Source organism: Hippichthys cyanospilos, chromosome 2 (genome assembly GCF_059441005.1).
Source record: "Hippichthys cyanospilos isolate Australia breed blue-spotted pipefish chromosome 2, RoL_Hcya_1.0, whole genome shotgun sequence".
Taxonomy (NCBI): Eukaryota; Metazoa; Chordata; class Actinopteri; order Syngnathiformes; family Syngnathidae; genus Hippichthys; species Hippichthys cyanospilos.
Window position 1 is genome coordinate 2,148,675 of NC_142370.1, and position 21,444 is coordinate 2,170,118.

Consider the following 21,444-nt stretch of genomic DNA (forward strand, 5'->3'; position numbering starts at 1 on the left):
TCTGAAGTCTAATAAATCAGTAACTGATGACTGATTTTAAGGTTCTTTTGACTGATTTTAAGTTTTTTTTTTTTATTTTAAACCAAAAATGATTTGCTTTCACAGGGGGTACATCACTGAATAAAGGTTAACCATTGCCTTACACTAGCGCGTTACAGCAAAAAGGCAGGCATTACAGCAATGGCATGATCTTTGTAATACATGACTACCAATACAGAAAGTAAAACAAAAGCAGCGCTCAACGTGCCGGAGTCAAATGACCCCCTAGACTTTTATTTTTTTGGAAAAGCGTGATCCGGAAGTTGTGATAGTAGCAGCGGTCCGCGTCTTTTTGGAGCGTGCTCACGAGTCTCAGCTGCAGGCTAGTGTTCCCTTTACGTCTTTTGGGTAGGTACGCGACCGAAACGGATTGTGTCGAGCGGTCCTCGCCTCAGGTATGAGGCGCCAATAATTTAAATGTGGAATTTGAAATGTGAGCCGGGTGATTGCGGCGAATGCTAGCAGTGGCCTTCTAGACCGCGTAAAAAGATGACACATGGGGCAAACGCCGCAAACCTTTGGGATGTTGCGATTCGTCCGTTTGTCTCCGTCTCCGTTGAGTCGCGAGCGGTCCGGTCCGGGTGGATCGGAACCGTTGTCGGCGCCTTTGTTTGACGGCAGGCCAGGCATCGCTTCGGACTTCGGTTTGCGGTCGTACGAGTTGTGTCTCGCCACAGATAGAAAATTGTCGTAAGAATTGAAAGCGGAATCGAAAACTGGATTTGGCCTTCGCGGTGAATCTCCAATCCCGATTCAACTGGAATTGATTTCAATTCAACTGTTGCGTATTTCTCTTTGTAATGACCGCAATCGTTCAAGCTGCACGCGAAGCCGTCCAAATGACAATAACGTAGATCTTGTTACGTAGCGTGTAATTGGCCTCGATTAATTAATGAATTTAATGAGGGAAATAAGATCTAAAGGGGTCCCTTTCATCTGCAAATTGTTTTCTACATTCTCCAAATAACCCGCGATAGGCGAAATCCGCGAAGTAGCTATCTTTATTTTCCCCTCACTGGTTATACATGTTTTGAGGCTATAAAACCCTCACAATGCACTCTGTCCACTTTTTTCATTCGGGAAATGAACCTTTTCTCACATTTAAATGCTCCCAAAGTAAAAACCTTCGTAACACATAAGAAATTAATAATAGTAATAGCTAATAATAGTAACTCGTGGCTTTCACAGAATGCTAACTTTAATCAAATAACAGCAATTTTGACCATAATTAAAATTGAGTCCAAAACTTTTGCAATGTACTAAACATACACTGTTTAAAATAAATAAATAATCTGCAAAACAGCACAGGCCGTGAAGTGTGGGACCCCTGAACATGCTAACAAACATTTAATTGGTCTGAAATTAATTAGATAACTCAATTATTACCTTGCAAAATTACTTATCGTGTATAAGACCTTTAAAAACATACTTTTCTACTTGCTCGACAGAAAATAACATCACCTTCGCTCACGGCCAAAAGCGGCTCATCCGTTTGTCATGTGACGATCACTTTGGATTGGGGGCTACCTGAGCCTTGGGCGCATGCTGCCATTTTCAATCAACAGCAAGTCAACACCTGTGTTTTTAAAAGTAATTTATATTATGTGAAAAATAATTTAGTCATTAATTCACTCATCCGATCACAAACGTGTCATTTTACGTTTTAAAAACTGTAGCTATTTAATCCCAAGTGCTAATTTATGTACAGTGAGCCCCCGGTTTACAAGATGGTAAATAGAATACAGGTTGGGAATGAAACGCGAACAATCCAAACCTATGCTAATTAGCTCATATGTGGGACAACAGGGTTAACATCATTATGATGTTGCTCTGGCTCTCTGAGCGCCCTGTCTTGAGTTGTTTTCTTTGTTGTAGGTACGCGTAAACGTTTGCGCGCCTTCCACCCGGACGCGGGCGGTCCGGCCTGACCCGGCGGATACGGTCCAAACACGGAGGGCTCGGCGGAGAGGAAAGGTCTGCCCGGCTCACCTCCGGATCCAGACATGAGCGAGCTGACGGACTTTCAACGAGGCCAAATAGTCGGCGCTCAACTAGGAGGCATGTCGGTGCGTGACACGGCCAAGCTGTGCGACGTGTCTGGTCGAACCGTCATCAAAGTCATGAGCGTGTACAACAATTACGGGCACGCCCCGCTGCTGCGCAAGAACCCCAAAGTGAAAAACCGCGTTGGGAAGAGCGCAGCAGAGAAAGCTCGCAAGGGCACCGCGGGAGATTCGCTGCCTGACACTGATGGCCAGGAAGTGGGTCGGTCACGCGCCCGCCCGCAAAAGGAGTGACACTGCTGCCTTAGTCCGCTTCCTCCTACAACTGCCGTAGTATATGAGGCTTTTTGTTTTCCTTTTTTCTTTTTTCATACGTATATATTGTATCATTCTTGTCTGCCAGTTGTTACTGTGACAGTGTATTCAGAGGTGTTTTTTTTTTTTTTCTTTGTTGGGCACAACGCGTGTTTGCTGCTGATAACAGCAAGTGGGCACCGCTTGCCACTTTTGGAAAAAAGTCAACCATGTGTTTTGTAACAAAAATGAGAACTCCACATATGTGCAAATATATTGACATTATTTCCCCATTGCACTATAAGGCGCACCTGATTACAAGGCGAACCTTCAACAAATGGCCTGTTTTCATATATAGGTCGCACCGCATTGTAGGGCGCATAGAACAGAAGCTACAGTTGTGGCTGGGCTTGCGTTATGGGTCCACTAGATGGAGCTGCGCTAAAGAGAATCAAAACAATCAGATAACTCAGTCAAACTTTATTACCATATTTACACTCTTCGGGCGCCCCTCCAATCAAGTGCTTGTTTTTAAAGTGTTTTCAAGTTTCAGGCACACCATTATTAAGGCGCATAGAATAGAAGATACAGTAGTGGCTGGAGAAGGGTTATGTGTCCACTTGATGGATCTGCACTAAAGGGAATCCAAACAAACACATAAGTCAGTCTAACCTCTCAATCAGAAAAGAAGAATAAAGACAATTTATGGAAAGTACTCTCTGAAAAATGGGGAAAAAATTCTCTTGATTACATACAAAACTGTTTTGATCAATGTTTACCCATTGTACAGCAATTGAATTATGATTCAATATTAAAATTAATCTTTTTTTTTAACCAATTTACAACCAAACACCTTAAAATTGATTGTTTCGTTGATTTAAATACAGTTTATGGATTTATTTCATATAATCACACTTACTTTTGCACGTTTTGCACCATCTCCCTATATAAATTGCTTCCAAAATGTATATGAAGCATAGCAAAATTTCAAACAGGGTGTTGTGAAATTCTTAATTGTAAAAAATACATTTATAACAGAAATGCATATGTACAAATTGAAGATTTTACATGGCAATTAAGTTATTTTAGGTTTTCGTCCCCCCAAAATGAAAACTGGCGGTTTATAAGGCGCATCAGATTACAACAGAGCTTTTGGGATAATTGAAGGCTATGTGGTGCGCTTTATAGTGCAAAAAATATGGTACCGAGTTTGTTGCAAGCCAACCTCATTTAACATTTTGTCAAAAGGCTTTCATTTGAAAAACATTTGTGTCAGCCAGAGAAACGTGAGAATGGAATCATTAGCCGTGGTGCGTGATCTGGCCCCGGCCTCAAATATTTTTTGTGCACTTTTTACGTGGTTCTAAAGCGGTGCATTTTCAACCTGCACTTGATCATGTTGAATAATCAAACGCTTATTGCAAAAATATGCATTGTGCTTTTATTTATATACTCTAATGCTTTTCATTGATGCAATGTGGGTGTTTTTTCCTCTACATGTCTTTTTTGTAAATGTTAGAAATGAAAAACATAGAGCAAATATAAACAACAAAAATAAATACGGTTTACTGTTGGCAGTACCAGTAGCTATTCAACGTCCAGCTGCTCAAAATGCTGCTACGTCCATAGCAGCATCCACATACACACACACACGCCAACAACATTGTCGAGGGACAGAGTTAATGCTTCGGTAAGTTGCAGTTTTGTTATTCAACATTATTTATAGGCTCCAGTCCTATAAAAGAAAAACAAACAAACCATTAAATAAGATTAAATAAACTGCCTGGTACTAAAATCAACCCGGTGTTACAGTTCAAATGGCTCCCAGATTAACTGGCTCCCAATTCTAGATGTGGCTCGATTATTGACATTTTTTTTGTATGTATGCACACTTGCAGTTGTCATTGTTGAATTCTGCATGTAAGAGCCTGGGGTGGTTTAAGGTATGAGTTTAAATAGATGTGAATGCAAGAAGATCCCAATCCTTTCAAGCTGCTTCCCCGGAGCCAGTTAAAATGGGCGTAGTCAATAGTGATGGGAATTCCGGCTCTTTTTAGAGAGTCATTTTCTTGGCTCAGCTCACGAAAAACAGCTCTTTCAGCTGCCAAATAGTTCCTCAGTTTTTTTGGTGCTTAAATTCATTTACTCCCCAAAATAATGTAAAATTATGTGTAAAACGAATTACTAATGTAAAAAAATACAATATATCAAATATATATGATTTATATGGCTTTGTTTATATTCTGAACATACCCAACATGGATACAACATAGGGTGCTACATAAAATAAATTAATAAGTACAAAAACAAAGACCCATCCCAAAACAAGGTCAACAAAAAGTTCAAATCTCTGATTGTGTATATTTATAAGCTTTTAACTATATACAGTAAAACAACATAAGTAAGCTTTGATTACCACACAACAAATTATAAATTACAATTTGTAAAAAGAAAACAGCAGCATCCAGGTAAAAGTTTTAGCAAGTCTTTAGCGAAGATTGCCATAAAGAAAAACCGAGTGCCTTTGAGAGGGTACCCCTCCACCTTCTTCTCACTGCGGCGTGCGTGTGTGTGTGTGTGTGTGTGTGTGTGTGTGTGTGTGTGTGTGTGTGTGTGTGTTGTGCTTCGCGGAGAAGCAAAAAGAAATCCAGCAGACGAATGCCTTACGCATTGCCTGGAGAGCGTTCATGATCAATTAGAAATGACTTATTTATACTGGCAAAACATTTGGATGTATTATGGCAAATTTAACGCCGTTTAACCGTCACCCAAATTAGCATTAGCTAAAGTATTAACACAACTACCGGTTCATAAATTTACTAGCGACTTTGAATTGTTCCAATTCTTGATGAGAATGAATAGTTCTTTTTATTTTCAGCCAACTTGTACTTTTATTCGCGTCGAGAATATGATCACCTTAATAAAACATTTTGTTTTTAATTAAATTAATTCATGGCTGTTGTCTTCTTTTAAGGATGACGACCATCAATCAAGTGATTCCTCGCAGCTGCTGGCCAGCAGGAGAACTGCTGACTTTTGGACCGACACCGGGCTAAGCCATTTGATTTTGACATGTCCAAGTCCAAATCTGCGTTGAAAGGATGCGAGGACGGTCTAGATGGGCACCAAGTGACCGTGAGTGTTTGCTTTCACTGTCTTGCTACATGCTTCATTCAAAATCGAATGCATAGTCCTCAAAACATGATGAGAACTAGCGAGACACGTTGGCACCCGTTTCGTCGAAAGTCAACCACCGCAATAAGCTTCTTCCAAGAACCTGTCTCTTTTTTTTTCTTTTGTTTTCATTGACACACGGTCTCTTCACTCTTGACGTTTTTACTTTTCTTTGTTGATAAAGAACAATAACTCAAATATTGACAATCAGACAATCCAGATAATTATAAGATCCATACAATGAATATGAATACAAATGGCAGATTTTACTTATAGAAGTTAAAATAAATGTTCAGAATATTTTTTTAGATAGATAATAATCTATCGGGGGTTCTAAGAGCAAGGTGAGGGTGTACCCCACCTGCTGCTCAAAGACAGCTGGGACAGGCAAGCCCCTGAACCTTCTGTGGAAAAGCGCTGCAGATGATGTGGATGGCAGGCTTTTTTTGTGTTTACGATATCATAAACAGATATTATAGCCAGGCGAATATTTTGAGTTGATTTACGGTCGGCTTGTTTTCCCAGTCAAGTTAGAATAACTAGATATAGCAAGTCACAGGTCCGCATCTATCGTAAAACAAAAGTCGAAGGCATCAAAGTATAGTGCGGAATACCAAGCTTGGCGAGGCAGCCAAACTTTGAAGGGCGGCACCTCGAAAAGCGTTTTGACGAGGGGCTCAAATTCTAAATAGTTTCTTTTGAATTATAAATTGTCCAAAGAATATAAAGTGGCAGAGGTGGGCAACTTACATTTTTTTTTGCTTGTCTGACATTTGTCAGAGCCCTACCCCCTTTCCATTGTCGTCGGTCTGTCATTTTTTCAAGCCAGAAGAAATTGTAATTGTCAGTCCGTCTGTGTATTTTTGCCCAACCTTCCGCCATCGTCGGTCTGTCATTTTATCAAGTCAGACGAAATTCTAAATGTCAGTCCGTCGGTGTATTTTTGCCCAAAGTTTTGCCACTACTAAATGTCAGTAGATGACCTTTTTTTTTCTGGTCTGTCATTTGTCAGGCGATGGACTACTCCTGTATGCACTCATACTAATTCTTCTTTCTGTTTTAGTACTTACACTTAAAACTTAACATCTTATCTGCGGTCCTAGAGTTACACTGCAATTGAAACATACCACAGTAACCACATAAATTTAACACAAAAATAAACTCAAATAAGCATTAACTCAAGGCTAGAAATACCATCTTGTTTAATATTGCACGTTTGATACATGCAGGGGACAGGAGTGCAATTAACAATCCTGTAAACTTGATTAAATTATCATGCTTTAAATCGGTGGTCCCCAACCTTTTGATCACCACGGACCGGTCAACGCCTTACATCTATACTGCGGCCCGGGGGGGGCTGGCTGCTCTAAAAGCCAACATCATGCTTCTCATTATCTCACTGTGTATGTAATATCAACAGTGGCCAGAGGCCAACGGTAGTATTGTGTACGGGAGGGTGCTAAATATTGTGCTGACAATGCTGCGCTATCGTTAGCTTAGCACAGTAACTGCAGTTCAACAGCTGTTAAGTGAAGCAAACTCTGCACATACCAGTTGTCCCAAGTTCTCGCTTCCGCCTTTCTACAAGCCAGGTGAGTGCTCTTGCTTGGCTCTGTTTTGTATTGAAAGCTCAGTTGGCTGTGTTGGATCACTCCCGGTGAACGCAAAGCGGCCGCCATTATTCATTCCTGTAAAGTATTTTTGTTTGAAGAGCTTTGGAACTACTATGGAATTACATTTATTATTTTATTGAATCAAAGATAGACCTGTGGATTCTTTTTTTAAATGTCATTTATTGTATTTGAACCATGGGCAAGCATACAAGTAAACAAGGCAGCCAGAAGTCTAAACCCGCACAACGTTGATTAACAAATCACAACTATTTTTGTTTGTTTTCAACACGTTTGTCATTAATATTATTTTTATCTTGAGCAATAAGTGTTTTAGACAGTGTGATGTATACATCACTTGTCCCCATGACAATAAACATTGTGAAAAAGAAAAAAAAAAATCTCACTCACTTTCACCGCTTGTTCTTCTACTTGCATATACTGTACTCCAACAGTCATCCCGTCTTAAAAGAAGCGCACTTCTTTTTTTACTTTCGCTGGATGAGTGGATGTGTCGCTGCTCGTTCGTTTCGCAAAGAAAAGAGGTTAGCATGTGCATCTCTTAATTCCGCACTGTTTGCTAGCTAACTTGCACTGGGTGTAAATGCAGGGAACGTTTCTGTCCATGCGTTTGATTGGAGGAATAGTGTAAGTGAAATTGATCGTATCATTGGCTGGACACTTGTCACTCACAATATTATTGGTCTAATTAATCAGATAAGATGAGGTCTAATATTAGATATCACTTAATATGTTGCATTTTGTTTTATGCACAGCATAACTTTACTTGTGAGCTGAGAACATGCGAGCAGTGCGCAATTGCGCACGCGCGCAGCTTAGAGGGAACACTGTTGGGGACCACTGCTTTAAATGACATTTCTAACTGCCTTCCCGGCAACTATAGAAGACGGTTTCATTAACATTTGTCGAAATTTCATGTCACATACACGACAAGTAAAACAAAGAGTTGCTGAGGCTGAATTTACAACAACAAAAATAATTAGGGAATTATAAAACTGCAATCTTAAAAAACTTCTATCTTGCATTTCCTTCAGCAAAAGAATGCAAATTTGTACTGCATTCTGAAGGAAATACATATTTTTCAAATTCAATGTATCATTAAAATAGTGTGTACATGGAACTATATTATTCTAATAAAGATTGAGACGACGTAATGTCGGAATAAAGCAGATAAAGTCTTGGCCCAGGAGAAATAAAGACAAGTCGAAACCTCCAAAAGGAACAGATGGCATCCCCCGACACAACATTCCACCAGGAGCAAAAGGCTAGGTGTGGCCTTCAAGAGAAGGTATCAGTCAGGGTTTATGGTGCTCAGACTTCCTCCCGCTTCAAAGAATGGCCGGCAGAACAAAGACTTTTGAAGACACCTTCCCCACGCAAACAGACCCCCACGCACGCACACACCCACGTACACACACACACACACACACGCACGCGCGCACACACACACACACACACACACACACACACACCTGCATTCCACAGTGGGACTACATGCCCCAAAAGGGTATAAGAACTGAATGTGGAAGGTGAAATGTTGCCATTTTCTACTCCGACCCGTGTCAGGACTGGCGCGAGGCCTCGTGTACTTTCCCACTCTGGATTAAACATATTGTTTCATTATGTTGTGGAATGGGCGATCTTTCAACAAAAACGAACACGCCAGGAACTAGTTTAAGGCAAGAAGCTAATTTAGATTCCTTCAATTCCTAGAATGCTCTTACCAGCAAACTGAAACCATGACTGAAAAAGGGAGCAACTACAAATAAATCTCCAGTAAAGTCAGCTGTGTTATAGCTGTGAATGACAAGTAGTATAAACTCTGCTGAACATTTTTACCCACTGCTTGGCAGTGCTGTAAAATTTAGTATTGTCACATTGAATGCAGTTTTTATTATAAAGATGCAACAATATAACAGATAACTATGCATGCTAGTTGAATTATATTTCGGTAAGCTAAAAGAGGCATGGTGGACTGACAGACATACAACGACCAACAGTTATAATGACGGATTAAAATTGCACTTCCGATATTTTTAATTGGCTTTTTTTTTATTTTTTTTAAGCATTCTGGTCATCGGTCGATCCGTTGGCAAAGCAGGCGTTCGTCTGAGCTGAGCAAGTCATCGCTTCAAAGCAGGCACTTTGGGGAGCTGCAATGAGGCGCAAACTGGCAAGCAGTGGTTCAGTTTTGAAGGGTTCCCACAGTTGGGAACAGAATTTAGACAAGGCCCACGCTTTCCATGGTGCTCATCGCAAATTACATGTCATCATTCCCGTGTCGCAAAGCTTTGAGCGGGCCTCTTTGGCAGCGATGTCATCCAATGGCTTCAAGCTGTCACGACCGACGGGAGTGGCCTGGTTTAGCGCAAGCTGGCTCAAATCCGAAAGTCCATCTTGGTGGTCATCCCACCATGGTGAGCCTCATTCCTCTGTTTCATAAACTAGTAGGAGAAGTCAGAAAAGTACGTTGCTGTCGTGATACAATAGAAATGTTTGTGCCTGGCAAGCATGCTCAGTTATTCCCCCCAAATAATCATGTGGTCCTGTTGTCAAACGGCGTCCTGCACAAAGACGTTTGAATGTTGGAGGGTTTTAAAAAGGCAATTTCCGAGCACCCGGATGAGCGCGTTCATGCATTGTTCCTGTGAATGTTGCCCTGTTTCTAAAAGTGTCCACTGCATTACTGCTTTGCAGGAAAAGAAGCCAAAAGATGGACACAAATTCAACTTTGATACGCTGACTAATGATGACTTGAAGGCCGCTTTACTTGTGTATGGAATCAAAGCTGGACCCATTGTGGGTAAGGTTGTCCTTTTTTTTGCCAAACCTGTTTTCATTTAATCAAACCAGTATTAAGATCGCATGAGCCCCTTTCACACCAAATAGTCCAGCAACTCCTGAGTTAGAGTTAGGGTTAGGCTGACAAAAAAGGTGAATGACAAACAAGCAGGATGATGAACCAAAGCAGCTGTCACACACTGCACGAGAATGGATCCCTACGAGCTCTTTCTTTGATACGAATAGCTTGATAGCTTGATACGAATCAGTTGATATCCTGTATTTTCCGCATTGTTCATTGAAGGTGCACGAGATTATAAGGGGCACCTTCAATGAGTGGCCTAATTTAAAAAAAATTCTGTATAAGGCATTATAAGGTGCATAGAATAGAAGCTACAGTAGTGGCTGGGGTTGTGTTAGGCATTATTAGATGGCGCTGCGCTAAAGGGAATGTCAACAAAACAATCAGATTAAATCAGTCTAATTAAGACTAAAAATTTGTGGAAAGTACTATCTGAAGAATTGGGGGGGGGAATGGTTCTGAATGACAAAGACTTTGTAGATCAATGCCAAGAAGAATTGTGTTTAAAAGAAGATCATTGTGATTCAACTAAATATGTTTTGTAATCAAATTGCAAGCAAAAACCTTCAAATATATTTAAAATGGTGCTTTTTTTTTAATGTTTTTTATAAAAACGTCAAAAAAGGCCAGCTGCACTTGCTGTGTGATCCCTGTGTTCTTTTTGGGGCTAACCCTCCAAGAAGGAGAGCATGTCAGGAAGCTGCACCCAAGGGCTCGCTCAAGGCGGGCGCCAGTGAGCACTTCCATCTGCGACTCGGCTTAGGAGGGACTAGGACATCTATCGGCAGTTTGCTTCAACAACCAGAAGTAGACAGGGAAAAGATGCTAAAAACTACATGGACTGATTACCGATTGCTATTTGTTTTTCTAGGTGTAGTTTTTAAATGTATTTTGATGTATTTTGTCACGCTGCCTCATGGTGGGCGTTCCGTCAGCGACTCACCTTTTCGCACAGTTGAGGCAAATTGGCGTTGGGTTTCCTCTTCCCAGTTGTCTGTTCCAGAGAACCCATCCACCTATCAATTTTCTCTCCTTCCCTTATTTAAAAAAATTCAATTGGCCACAGTGAAAATGAAGTGTAATGGCGGCTGCTGATACCGAAACAAAGCACCCCCAAGTTCAACCAACCAATCAGCGCTAGTTAGCGCAACACGCCCCCCTCGAACTACACGGGTACGTCATTAAAGACTCAAGTTGCAACTAGGCGTTTAGAAGGTTCCTGGTAGACACTTAAGGGAACCCTCCAGACAAGGAAGGTTTTTGGTGTGATCAGAAAGGTGAATTCAAGCTACCAGGATACGACGGAAGAGTTCCTGCAGTGTGAAATGGGCTAATGAGGCAACCCAAGGATGTATAAAATGCAGTTTGCCAAGGCACTTCGACTCGGCCACTCAAAACCTTTGTTTTGTTCTGTCTGAGCCATTCCTAAGCGGTTTCGGGCAGTTGTCCTGCGGCGCAATCCAAGAGCGCTCAAGTTTGAGGCAGCTTAGTCGACAACCGAACGTTGTCCTTCTTGATCGTCTGATAAACGGCAGAATTCATTTGCAACTTGTCCTGGTTCTGAGGAGGCAAAGCAGGCCCTAAACCATCATGAGCCACCCCTGCACTTTTACGGTTGGCCGCTTTTAACGGGCCACACGCAATGTTCCATTTTTGGTTCAGTGGTCCACAGAATTTTTCTCAGACATGGGGATTATCCAGCTGCCTTTTGGCAAATGTAACATCAAGCCTTTGTGGTTGTTTTGGACAGCAGGGAGGCCTGCTGTCTTTCTCGCTTAAGGTCGCTTAAGGTCACCTTAACTGAGGCAGTTCAGTTTTTTTTTCACACAGGGTCAAATAGGTTTGTCTTTTTTTTTTTCCCCTCTCGGTAAATAAAATGTATTTCACATATGCTTGGGTTGTCTCAGTGTGACATTGATGAAATGAAACCTTTATGTGTAGTAAATATGCAAATCACGGATAACTTTTCACTGCACAGCGAGGAGGGAAACGTACATTTTTTTTTTTTTTTTTTTGCTGTTGGGACATTCATCAAAGCCCCGCCTCCTTTCCGTCATCGTTGGTCATCATCTTTCCAAGCCGGACAAAATTCCGTCCGTTAGTCTGTCTGTGTATTTTTGCCCAATCTTCCGCCACCACTAAAGGACAAAACTTGACAATTTACTTTTTCTGGTTTGTCATTCGTCTGGTTCTGGCCTACTTCTGTCTGCATTGGGACTAATTATTTTCTGTTTAGGTCCTTGCACTTACAGTTAACCCTATGTCTGTGGTTCTACAGTTACACTGCATTTGAAACACAATACAGTTAAGTGTAACACAAAAACAACCAAGCTAAGGGGTTTAACCCAAGGCGAAAATAAACCATCATATATGTTAACTTGGGTGGCGCAATGAATAGCTCGTCCGCCTCACCGTTAAAGGGACCCGAGTGCAAATCCACCTGGCTCCTGCCTTTCTGTGTGGAGTTTGCATGTTTTCCCCAAGCCCACATTGGTTCTCTCCAGACACTTGGGCTTCCTCCCACACCCCACACACATGCCTAGCAGTCACCTGCTATGCATGTGTGTGGGGTGTGGGGTTGGACATACTAAATTGTCCTTAGGTTTGATTGGGTCCGTGAATGGTTGTTCATCTCCGTGTGCCCTGCAATTGGCTCGCAACCATTTCAGGGTGTCCCCCTACTGCCCGAACCCAGCTGGGATAGGCACCAGCAAGCGTGTAACCCTTGTGAGGCTAAGCGGAACTAGAAAACGGATGGATTTATCAACCCACATCTCATATTACAGAGAATGCAGATGAGACAAGAATGCAAAAATCATTCATGACTTTACGTGACACTAAAATGATGAATATTAGTTCTCATTTGTAACTGCCCTCCACCTATAGAAGACAGCTTCATTAACATTTGTCTAAACTTCCATCTGTCGCATACGCTACAAGTAAAGCATAATATTGCAGGGGTTGAATTTACAAAAAAAAAGTCTGTAATCATGGAAATCTTCTATCATGCAATTTTTGGCCAAGAGCCATAATCAGAGAAATACTGCAAATTTGTTCTGCACCCATTAGTTACTTGAAAGAGCCTTGCAGTGGAAACACATCCCAGAATGCTCTTGATGTAAAACATTAAAAACGCAAAACTACACTTAATTCTAAACAATACTTTTAACTTATGGTTGTCAAGATTGTGTACAGTCTTTTTTGCTTACCAGGACTGAAAAAAAATGGAGCAACTACAAATACATCTCCAGTCAGCTGTGATATAGCTGTGAATGACAAGCATTGAATTTAACCAACTCAATCAATCCACTTAACTGAACATGTTTGTCCAATGCTTGGCGGTGCAGTAAAAGTGACTATTGTCACATTGACTGCAGGACTACTGCAGTTTGTATCACTGTATAATGATGCAGCAAAATAGTAGAATCATGCAAGTCAGTTGAATTAGAGTTCAATAAGCAAAAATGGGTGTGCCTGACAGACGTCTGACAGAATGTCTATCTCGACGATTACACGGACAGACAAAAATTGCAATTCCGACATTTTTAATTCTACGTTTTTTGGAGCATTCCAAAATAACCTTCGGCGACAAATCGACGGACAGTATGTCAGTGCTGAGCAGGTGGCCACCTCTGCTAACTAGTAAGAATATGCGTTGCGCACGCGAGGCTCCACCAGGGCCGTGTACGAGAGACGTCTGAAGAAACTCCAGGCCGAGCAGGACGCATCCAAGGTAGCGGACAACGCGTCCTTTTCTCCCGCGGGGCGGGACGAACGTAGCGACGTGGACAACCACGCGGGTAAGACTTTTGTACTGTGTCCGATTGCTTACTTGAAGAGCGTTATTCATGATGTTTGTTGTATGTTCCGAAGAAGCGAAGGAAGAAGACCAAGAGGTGGAAGAGAAGGAGTGCTGTCAGGTGAGAGAACGTTTCACGTTGGTGACGGACGCAGCTGTAATACAACATACTCCCTCCCTTTTAGTCTTGCAGGAATCGTATGGATATATTTTTATTTATTTTTCAATCCCAGCTGTGTTCATGAGCGTGAATAACTGAGTTTCAAGTTGCCCAGAACTTGCTTTACCCACAGGTGGATGTTTTCCCTGAAAATGGACATGTTTACCAGCAGTGCTTTTTATCTTCATCCAGACTGGTAATAAAACCTCTTAATACCCTTGAATTTTTTAATATTTTTTTAAGGACAGCTAGTGATGAGAAAATGAAGTCTCATGGAGTTCTCGCACTGGTGGGCGTCAGGGCTAGTAAGGCCTTCTCTGCTGACCTAAGATAACCTGACGTCATCATATCATCATTATCATAATAAATGAATAATTATAATAAAAATCAATTTAATTTTAAATGTATTTTTACTAAATTATAGTCTTTTTGTGTCATATCCATTTTGTTACGCTCCTTCCAGTGTTGTACCTGTAGGTTAGAGCAGCGGTCCCCAACTACCGGTCTGTGGATCAACAGGTACCGGGCCGCATGGGCTGCACCCGAAATAATGTTATTTAGTTTAACAGTTCAGTTGAACGGGACGTGATTGGATGCTCACTGCAGGGAGAAGGTGCTATGTTGATCAACCGTGTTTTAACGTTGAAAAATTGAAGTTGCTATTTGAATCTGGTTAGTGGCTCTCTAGGACCGGACTTGGGCATCCCCAAGCAAGTCATTAAAGTCTTTCTGAGAAAAGAAAGAAGAATGGATTTTGTATTGAAGTAAGTGGAAGACAGCCGTTGTAGTGAGTGGAGCATTTTATTTAATTATTTTTTCATTTTTAATATGTTTTTGGAATTTTATTTAATTCATATTCAATGAGTGGTAAAAAAAATAAATAAATAAAATGACGTTCATATGCAAAACTGCGATTTGTAATTTTGCATACAATCTTGTTAAAGCTTGCCTACTCTTAGTGGACTTGAAAAAATGTCATGGGCAAATAATTTTATATTATTATTTTAAGTTTTGTCAGTATCGCGTACAATGATAAATTTTAATCGCTGATGCGGGTTTATTGATGTTTGAATGCTCCGGAAAATAGACTGTGAATCCCAGTAATGCGTACGTGTGCTACTTTTTAGCTCAGCTGGAATACACTCTTGGATTTAAAAAAAAAAAAAAAATGGGAAGAAATGACATCAACTTCCATTGCCCCGCATTATTCTTTAAATACAAAAGCGCCATCAAGAGTGAAAAATATCTCAAGTACTTCATTTTCCCATCACTAGTGCACGGTGTTCATAAAATGGAAGCAATGTCTTACAAAGGCATTCATTGAAATATTTTTTACTAGATTTATTTTATATTTAAATGATTTATTCAAGTATGTATGGATATCAAACCATATATGGTTGAATTGATTGCTTTATCATAGTCATGAATACTTTCACAGTGTAATATAAAATGAAATTTATATATTTTATTTTTAATAACCTAAATGATTTCACGGACCCCCTGTAGTCAGGCCACGGTCCCCCGCACTTTGGTCTATGGCAGGGGTGTCCAAACTTTTTGCAAAGTGGGCCAGATTTGGTGTGTTAAAAATTTCGGGGGGCCAACATTGGCAGGCGTTCTTTACATATAACAGCAATTAATTTAAATACGTTTCAGCGAGCGATTCGCTTTTTTATTTTCATTTCTGCTATCTTAAGCATGTGTTTTGGTTAATCTGAAACATGCATATCAAAATTATATTGACATTAAATATTGAAATTGAATATTCACTTAACTTCACTTTTTTAACACATTAATTTCCTTTTTTTTTTTACAGTAGAACAGAAGTAATTGTACTCTTGGGTGCAAATTACATTTGAAACAAAAACATATCTCACCATGGCAGTTTACTATTTATAGAATTTTTAAACACACTAACAGAGAAATGAACAAGTAAAAGTCATATCAACAAGTGCAGAGCTCATTTAAAATATGACATTAGTAACTATAAATGTTGATTGGATTTTTAAATGGTTACTCTGGAGTAAAAACTTAAAAAAAAAAAAGTTTTCAGACTTTACGGAAATGAAAAATGACTTGAGATCTGGAGTGCAGGACAAAGGCCAGGTGTGGCTCTATGGCAGTAGTATGGATGAACAAGATGTTGTGTAAGTGAGAGTCTGCTGGTACTGACCGCAGCTCACTGCGTCACGCTGCAGCTCAACTTTCCTCCTTTTGTTGATCTTCGCCATTTTAGAAAATTAGGGGGTCATACAGTCAATTACTCATACACTAATTTGCTGTTCCTAATTGACCCTATAGATAGCAGCATTTAGCACACGCAGGTAACAGCGCTGCTGCCCCATGTATTAATTCTCCATGCGGGCCAGACGTTATTGATTTTATGACGGAGGCTGCGGGCCGAATGGAAATTGACCACGGGCCGCATTTGGCCCCCGGGCCGGACTTTAGACATGTCTGGTCTATGGTATATACCAGCAGCCCCAAACCACCGGTCTGACGACCGATACCGGTCCATGGATCAACTGGTACCGGGCCGCGTGGGCTGCACCCACAATAATGTTTTGGAAATCATTTAGTTTAACAGTTGATACATTTGTGCTTGATCTTTGTTTTTTTGGCGCCGCTTCTGGCTACTGTTGATATTACATACATAGTGAGAAGGATGATGTGGTTTAGTGCAGCCCCCCCCCCCCCCCCCCCCGGTCCGCAATATAAATCTAAAGCGTTGACCGGTCCGTGGTGATAAAAAGGGGACCACTGGTATATACGGTCCCAGTGGTATTCCAGTGGTAGATATAGATACATATATATACATGTGATTGTTCGTGTTTGGTCACAGTCATTTGCATTTTCTTTTGTACCTTAATTTGTAAAAATATAAAATTTTATGGGATTCCTAAAATATTTTTGTACTTATTAATCTATTTTTGTACTTATTTTTAAAGTATCCTAGTCTTTATTAACAAGTAATGTCTGCCATAAGTGTTATTTATGGGGGGGGGGGGGATTGACGCTTGTTTGTCTTGTAGCGCTTCATAGATTGTGCCACAAATGCGGATGTTTGCCACACAGTCGCTTTGGACAAAGTTTCCAGATCGACGCAGTGCGCTGCCACTCTTGCCAATCCCCAAGAGACGAGTGGAGCGTTAGATCATTCGTCGGGATTAGGATGTAAGGTATGCATTCTATTTTGCTCCTTTTTGCTTCTTGTGATGATGCACGAGAGTGCCAACCATATACGTACGTTGGACTTTTCATGTTTTTGGACCTGTTCTTATCGAGCCGGAAGGGCGCTTCACGGTTGTCATCACGGTTGCTCAAGGCTCACCTAATCATGACTCGCCTATTTTCTCACTTTGGTCATGTGACAATTCATTGTTCATGTCTCATTGGACATGTTTAGGCTGTTGGATTTACAGTAGTGCATCATAAAAAGAAGTGCTATTTTCTTTTCCCGACTTTTTTTTTTGCTTTTATTAATTGTACATAGAGCTGAGCAATAGAAAAATTGGAAATTTCACCCATTGTTCTGGACGATTAGAATTTTAATGTAAGTAATAAACCAAATACGTTTAAAGTTTTAATATCTTGACAATATATTAAATGTGTATATATATGAAATTTTATTCAGTCATTAAAATAAAAAAATAAATCCGAGGAAAATATTCAGACAACAATAATGTTTCTTGATTTTTAAATCAGTTAACATCTCCATCATTCATAGCGTGTGCATACTTTGCTCAGATTTCCCAACTGAACATATTCAATCGCAAAGACATCTTTGTATGTATCTCTCATGAGTCTAGGCATTCAAACCTTTCTTTTTATAGATTTGGTTCCAGGGGTCAAGGAGGATCCGAACATGGCTCCCAGTAAATTGTAGCTATTGAAAGCATGTCTTGTGAAGTCTTCTGCCACTTAAGCAAAACCGACGTGACCATTTTCAAAATGCCGAATTAATACAATGAATCAGATGTATTGTCCAGCTCTAATCGTACAAGCTTTGGGGTGCAGAACTTGAAAGTATGCTGTTAATGCCATTTTTGTGATGAAATGTTTGGTACTTAAAGGCAAGGAGGTGTCACTGTGCTTCAGCGACCCGTCCCCATGCAATGTGCTTCTCTCATCTCTGTGTTTTTGGCCTATGTGTGACGTTCCTGTTTTGTTTCCCTCGCGTCTGTCCTCGTTTGTGCGATTTACAACCCCCAGCTTCCCCAGCCAATTGTTCCTGTCCAGCTGTTTCGCGTTGACTTGTTAGTGTATTTAGTTCCCATTTTGCTTTAATTGCTTGTCTTAACTGTTGCTGTCCCAAGTTTTGCTGTAGTTTTGCTGTAGTTCTGCCAGTTCCTTGTCTGCTCTTCACCTTTTTTTTTTTTGGTCTTTTTTTTTTTTCTTTCATATTAAATATGCTATTTTTGGAGTACACCTTGCTAGTTGGCCTTCCTGAATTTGGGTCGAAACCTTCAGACACCATGCCACAGCGCGACACTCTCTGTGACTAGTTGGAGGTTACTCACATCCGGCGTCCACATGAAATGTGCTAATGGCGTTTAATCCCGCAGGCCTCCTCCTCATCAATTCAAGATTGCAAATGTTCCACAGAGGACTTCAGCATCACCGAAATGGTTGAAAAGACAAGTTTGAGCCTTTCGGGGGAGGGGGCACTCTTCTTGCCAGGATTGCTCATGCAACGCTTTCCACTGTAATCAACCAGATGGAGAAACGTCTGTCTCCCGTCGCAGACGACGATTTGAATGAGTGCGCTGCGCAGCCTTGGACTCAGTCCTCAAGGGTGAGGAGGGCTGCCCCTTATACTGCGGATGCTGAAGGTGCTCCCTCATACCTTTTTGTTTCACAGATGGACTTGGAAGCAATGCAAATGACTTGGTCTCAGTACTTCACCAGCGAAGAGTCCCTTTCCAAATCTGAAATCAAGGAAGAGGAGCCCCCGCTTCCTACTGTTCAGTCTAGCGGCCCCATCATTAGGTAACTCGGCAAGAAACGTGATGAAACATTAGGATTATTGTAAATTCCTCGTTGCTGCCGATGTGCATGAGGTTGGATTGGATCCGTGGTTGTGTAAGCTGGGGGGGGTCCTTTGTGTCCTCTGTTTGGAGCAGGCATGTTATGGGACAGCTAAGCGGGGTCTTTGGACATTGAGCGGGGGTCTTTTTTACATTGTATTGGTGGGAGATGACGACGCGAGTTCTCGAAGTGTTCACCGTTAAAAGAAAAAGTGGGCATTATTAGGAATACGGTTCAGTTTATTGTTTTGGAGTTGCCACGTTCAGTTGTGAAGTTGTAAGCAAATGAAAGCCATGTTGTTGAGGCTTATGAGTCCAACCACTCTCTGATCTGAGCGGCTTTGTGGATGAGGTGCTCCAGCGCAAGCCTACGCAGTCTTTCTCTGTGCATCCCAAAAAGGTGCATCCTTGAGTAGGCACTTTTGGTCCAAAATATTCAGTACCTCCAAATCTGAGACCATGGTCCTCAGTCAGAAAAGGGTGGAATGCCCTCTTCGGGTCGGAGATGAGGTCCTGCCCCAAGTGGAGGAGTTCAAGTATCTTGGGGTCTTGTTCACAAGTGAGTGTAGGATGGAACGTGAGATCGACAGGCGGATCAGTGCAGCGTCTGTTGTAATGCGGACTCTGCACCGGTCTGTTGTGGTGAATGGCGAAACGCTCTTTTTACCAGTCCATCTACGTTCCTGCCCTCACCTGCCAGTTGTGGGTCTTGACCAAAAGAATAAGATCCCGGATACAAGCGGCCAAGATGAGTTTCCTCCGCAGGGTGTCAGGACTCTCCCTTAGAGATAGGGTGAGAAACCCGGTCATCCGGGAGGGGCTCAGCGTCGAGCTGCTGCTCCTCTGCGTTGAGAGGAGCCAGTTGAGGTGGTTCGGGCATCTGGTTAGGATGCCTTCCCGGTGAGGTGTTTCGGGCATGTCCCGCAGGAAGAAGGCCCCGGGGACAACCCAGGACATGCTGGAGGGACTATGTCTCTTGGCTGGCCAGGGAGCACCTGGGGATCCTTCCGGAGGAGCTGGACGAAGTGGCCGGGTAGAGGGAAGTCTGGGCTTCCTTGCTCAAGCTGCTGCCCCCGCCGACCCCGGAACACAGCGGCATTATATGGATGAATGCATAGCTTTTAGCTTTAAACCCAAGAGCACCATCTGGAGGAGAAAATATATATTCCAATTGCTTCCAGAGGCTTCATTCTCCCTACTCATCAGTGGTTTTTATTTGTTTGCTGTTTTAGCACCACCTATCGGAGGCCTGCCAAGGGCGGCACCCACAAAGGCATCTGGTCGAAGACGTCCGAAGCCACGCTGGGCCCCACCGCTCTGGAAAGATTACCGGAGATCCGAATGGTCCCAGTCCAGATCCAATTTGTAGTGTTTCTGGTAATTGCGCTCTTGCTCTTTGTTATTGTTGACAGCGAGTCGCTGAGTCCACTTTATAACTTCTTGCATGGTTTCATCAATGATGCTCCAGTCTTGCAGAGCGCACAAACAGTCATAAGACACCAGTAATTGTTTTACGATTAACGGGATTGCTCAGGGGAAAATACGCTCATGAATTGTACAACTTCAAATAGTTGGGGGAAACACTGTGAAAGTCTAGTATGATGACAAGTTTGTGTGTTTGTGGTATTTTGCAATAAAGGGCTATTTTGCTCCATACTAGTCCTGTTACATTTCAGCAAGTGCATTTTAGAAACTATCGGTTATAGATCAGTGCAGGACAACCTATTAGTTAGTAATGGGAAAAGAAAGCGTCGCCAGACTTTTTTTTTTTTTTTTTTTTAACTTTTAGATTGTGCGCTTAAAAATCTCTAAGGCAGTGGACGTGTATGAAAATTCCCCTTGCTTTTGAACCAAGTGCCATCAATAAGGACTCAAATAAAATAAACTCAATTATCCTTCCTAAATCCAACGTGCATTAAAATTAAGTTACTGTACATGCATCCTATGCGTAACTGCAGAGAAACTGCTTTTTTTTTTTACTTTTTTAAACTTTAAACAAAGATGTCAATCTCTACTTTGCTGATTTCACTTACTGTGGCCACTTGTGGAATCGAAACCCCGTGATAAACGAGGCTAGCAATTTTTTTAAGCATACTGTTGCATTTGCAACTTCAATATCCATCTCGGGAGAGGTGCGCAGACACTTCGCCAAAAGAAGGATCACCAAATGACGATGTCTCGTTTTGTATTTATTACATTGGTCACAACATTATTTTTTACAAGTGCAGTCCAACTTTTCCTGTCGAGTTTTTCATGGTCTTCTTCTGAGCTGCCATAAAAATTGTGGTAAAAGAAAAGTTTTTAAGATACCAGTTAATATCATTGGTGGGCCCTCGGTGCCAGCAAGGCCCTCTCTCCTTTCTTTTTGCCCTGAGATGTAGTGTATCCACTTGGGTGTTCCCAAAAGTTTTTTAAAAGCACCGTAGCAAATTGAGGAGCTCCCTTTGTCTTTGA

The 21,444-nt window shown here is 41.5% G+C and overlaps 1 protein-coding gene across 6 annotated transcripts; it reads left to right on the forward strand.

The window, feature by feature from the left end:
* The first annotated feature begins 1,914 nt into the window (after positions 1-1,914).
* LOC148426851 (uncharacterized) lies at positions 1,915-20,644 on the forward strand. Of its 6 annotated transcripts, none has more exons than XM_088403988.1 (11): positions 1,915-2,105; positions 5,311-5,471; positions 9,839-9,944; positions 13,673-13,804; positions 13,878-13,924; positions 14,097-14,159; positions 16,996-17,142; positions 18,529-18,591; positions 18,681-18,758; positions 18,825-18,952; positions 20,223-20,644. In XM_088403988.1, the coding sequence occupies exons 2-11, from the start codon at positions 5,409-5,411 to the stop codon at positions 20,494-20,496; spliced, it is 1,101 nt and encodes a 366-aa protein (XP_088260114.1). In that variant the 5' UTR covers positions 1,915-2,105; positions 5,311-5,408; the 3' UTR covers positions 20,497-20,644. The 6 variants fall into 6 exon arrangements, with proteins under 6 accessions (XP_088260114.1, XP_088260121.1, XP_088260107.1 ...); XM_088403995.1 differs by lacking the exon at positions 1,915-2,105 and adding an exon at positions 2,332-4,026; XM_088403981.1 differs by lacking the exons at positions 1,915-2,105; positions 5,311-5,471 and adding an exon at positions 9,325-9,558.
* The last annotated feature ends 800 nt before the right edge of the window (positions 20,645-21,444 follow it).

What these genes read in the sequence shown, in the direction of transcription:
- LOC148426851 (XM_088403981.1), top strand. Translation starts at nt 9,385, where the DNA reads ATGGTGCTCATCGCAAATTACATGTCATCATTCCCGTGTCGCAAAGCT. An exon ending in CGACGTGGACAACCACGCGG is followed by an intron (nt 13,805 to 13,877) that starts GTAAGACTTTTG and finishes TATGTTCCGAAG; the next exon opens with AAGCGAAGGAAGAAGACCAA. An exon ending in CGTCGGGATTAGGATGTAAG is followed by an intron (nt 17,143 to 18,528) that starts GTATGCATTCTA and finishes TTAATCCCGCAG; the next exon opens with GCCTCCTCCTCATCAATTCA.